Source organism: Nansenia antarctica (genome assembly GCF_963989245.1).
Source record: "Nansenia antarctica genome assembly, chromosome: 14".
NCBI classification, from domain to species: domain Eukaryota; kingdom Metazoa; phylum Chordata; class Actinopteri; order Argentiniformes; family Microstomatidae; genus Nansenia; species Nansenia antarctica.
In genome coordinates this window covers 31,588,054-31,591,306 of record NC_137684.1, presented here as the reverse complement: position 1 = coordinate 31,591,306, position 3,253 = coordinate 31,588,054, and the positions used below count along the sequence as shown (strand labels likewise).

Here is a 3,253-nt window from a genome sequence, read left to right as displayed (position 1 = left end):
ACCAAATGGTTGCACTGTGGAGTCCTGCTATAGGTGTTGGGAATGTTGCTATTTCTTCCACACAAAAAAAAGAAAAAAACACTTTTACTGTTATGGAATATCTCTGTTACTTGTATCCATGTTCTGTAGGTATCGATGGCTAGCTATGGAGATAGATACAGTATCTATAACCTAGCACTGTCAGGGTATTTGTGGCTTAGCAACAAGGTTTCTATGGTTGGCCAGCACTAATTGGGGACATACTGTTGTATGGTTGACCAGCACTAATTGGGGACATACTGTTGTATGGTTGGCCTTATAAAGAGTTAAAGAAGGCTTCGTGAAATTCCTTCGTGAACATTCCTTTACAGTGTGAGCCCTTCTTCTCTCCATGCAGACATGAAGGCTACGCTACAGACGCTACGGTGGCTCTGCTGCTGGGCCTCCTGTTCTTCATCATCCCTGCACACCTCCCCTCTACCAACACATACGGTAACTCCTCCAGAACATTCCACTTGGTCCAGGTCATCCATCAAAAATTACAAACGGCCCACAATTTATTTGCAACTGATATTTACCCAGTGAGACGTTTGCTAGTTTCCCTCTCTTGTCTTCATACAAACCGTACCACCGACTGGGCCCAACCCATATCTGGAAGTCAAAGACGATGTCCATTTTTAAATCAAACCAAAAAAATGTGGGTTACGGTGTGTAACCATGATTCTCTGAATGGTTCTCTGACCATTAGTAAATGTAATAAACATAAACAGATGTGGAGACGTACAGTAAAGCAGCAGACTGAGATGTGATCCTGGTCTTCCTCCAGAGCCCATGATCTCGTGGAGGGAGTTCCATGCGTGTATGCCCTGGGACGTAGCGCTACTGGTGGGGGGAGGCTTTGCCCTCGCTGAGGGCACCCAGGTACATACGACCCTCATCCACCATCATCATCATCATCAGTGAATGACAAGCTTATATTTGCCTCCTTTTCAAGGAAGTACATACAAGCTCGTCATCAGAATATCTATGAGGCTTTAAAGGAGCAAAGATTTCCCACATGTACCATAACATATTTTTTTTTTTTGGGGGGGGGGGATTCTGTTGTCTGTCTGTGTGTCTGTCTGTCTGTCTGTATGTCTGTCTGTCTGTGTGTCTGTCTGTCTGTCTGTGTGTCTGTCTGTCTGTCCCCAGGTGTCAGGTCTGTCCTCCTGGGTGGCCGCCCTCCTCACCCCCCTGTCTGTCTGTAGGTCTCAGGTCTGTGTGTCTGTCTGTCTGTCTGTCTGTCTGTCTGTCTGTCTGTCTGTCTGTCTGTCCCCAGGTGTCAGGTCTGTCGTCCTGGGTGGCTGCCCTCCTCACCCCCCTGTCTGTCTGTAGGTCTCAGGTCTGTGTGTCTGTCTGTCTGTCTGTCTGTCTGTCTGTCCTCAGGTGTCAGGTCTGTCCTCCTGGGTGGCCGCCCTCCTCACCCCCCTGTCTGTCTGTCTGTCTGTCTGTCTGTCTGTCCCCAGGTGTCAGGTCTGTCCTCCTGGGTGGCCGCCCTCCTCACCCCCCTGTCTGTCTGTCTGTCTGTCTGTCTGTCTGTCTGTCCCCAGGTGTCAGGTCTGTCCTCCTGGGTGGCCGCCCTCCTCACCCCCCTGTCTGTCTGTCTGTCTGTCTGTCCCCAGGTGTCAGGTCTGTCGTCCTGGGTGGCTGCCCTCCTCACCCCCCTGGGGACCCTCCCTGTCTGTCTGTCTGTCTGTCTGTAGGTCTCAGGTCTGTCGTCCTGGGTGGCTGCCCTCCTCACCCCCCTGTCTGTCTGTCTGTCTGTCTGTCTGTCCCCAGGTGTCAGGTCTGTCGTCCTGGGTGGCTGCCCTCCTCACCCCCCTGTCTGTCTGTCTGTCTGTCTCTAGGTGTCAGGTCTGTCGTCCTGGGTGGCCGCCCTCCTCACCCCCCTGGGGACCCTCCCTGCGCTCGCCACCGTCACCATCGCCTGCGTCATCGTCACCTCCGTCACGGAGGTCGCCAGCAACGCCGCCACCACCACCATCTTCCTGCCCATCCTCGCCCCGCTGGTGGGTTCACATCTAATCATCATACATAATCATATACAGTACATCGTTTTTGTTAAGAGCTTTTCATTATGTGATGATGACTTGGCATGTTAATCCGCTGTGAACACACACTCTGCCTGATGTGATGTCCTGTATGTTTGTATGTTTCTGTGGTGGTCCTGTATGTGTCTCTGTGTGTTCCTGTATGTGACGTCCTGTATGTTTGTGTGTTTCTCTCTCTGCGGTGGTCGTTGTCTAAGGCTGAGGGGATCCGTGTGAACCCTCTCTACATGCTGATCCCCACCACCCTCTGCATGTCCTTCTCCTTCCTGCTGCCCGTGTCCAACCCTCCCAACGCCCTCGTCTTCACCTACGGACATCTGAGCACCATGGACATGGTGAGCCCTGTCATGTCCCTTATCCCCATCCCCCATCATACTGTACATATACTGCCCTGTCGTACTGGACATTAGAATCTTATTTTTTTCAAACTGAGATACCCAGTAAACAAAGAGTCCAAAAGACGTCCTCAGGGAAGCCGGAATGTGGGTTCAGATGACGTCTTTCTAGAACGTCCAGATGACGTCTTTCGGACTGGATTCTGTAGTCCTAAAGACGCCATCTGGACGTCCTAGAAAGACGTCATCTGAACCCACATTCCGGCTTCCCTGAGGACGTCTTTTGGACTCTTTGTTTACTGGGAAGATTCAATTTATTTAAAAAATGTCCCATCACAAAGCACTCCTTGGGTTGTTCTAAGCATGTTATAAGCATCGTACACTTCTGGGTTCATTGTTGATCTGAAGCATAAACCTTCTGGGTTCTGTTAAAGAACCCTCTGTGGAAAGGGTTCAACCTGGAACCCAGAGGGGTTCTTCAAAGGGTTCCTCTACAAGGACACATACAGAACCCATGTTTTCCTAAGAGTGTCTGATACGCTGTTAACAATGTGAGTTAGGTTTTGTTATGTGACATTTCTCATGTCATGTATTCATAATTCTGTCGAATTATAACCAATGAAGCATTGTCATATTGTATTCAGTGGCGTTAGCAGTTAACCATGGATGTTGTTTGTTTAATGCTGCTTCGCTATGTTGTTCCAGGTGAAGGCGGGGCTTGGTGTGAATGTGATCGGCGTGCTGGCAGTCCTATTGGCTGTGACGACGTGGGGCGTCCCGTTATATGACTTGGACACTTATCCTGATTGGGCGCCGTCCCTTCCCCAGTCCAACACCACAGGATGGTGA

The 3,253-nt window shown here is 50.3% G+C and overlaps 1 protein-coding gene across 1 annotated transcript in view; it reads left to right on the top strand.

Moving 5' to 3' along the window:
* slc13a1 (solute carrier family 13 member 1) overlaps positions 1-3,253 on the top strand; it is a gene marked incomplete at both ends in the record, with an annotated part of 15,907 nt that extends 12,654 nt beyond the window's left edge. Inside the window, 5 exons of the mRNA XM_080544802.1 lie at positions 377-471; positions 806-900; positions 1,866-2,027; positions 2,267-2,404; positions 3,110-3,253. Coding sequence (XP_080400928.1) covers positions 377-471; positions 806-900; positions 1,866-2,027; positions 2,267-2,404; positions 3,110-3,253 — 634 coding nt within the window. The remainder of the gene's footprint in view (positions 1-376; positions 472-805; positions 901-1,865; positions 2,028-2,266; positions 2,405-3,109) is intronic.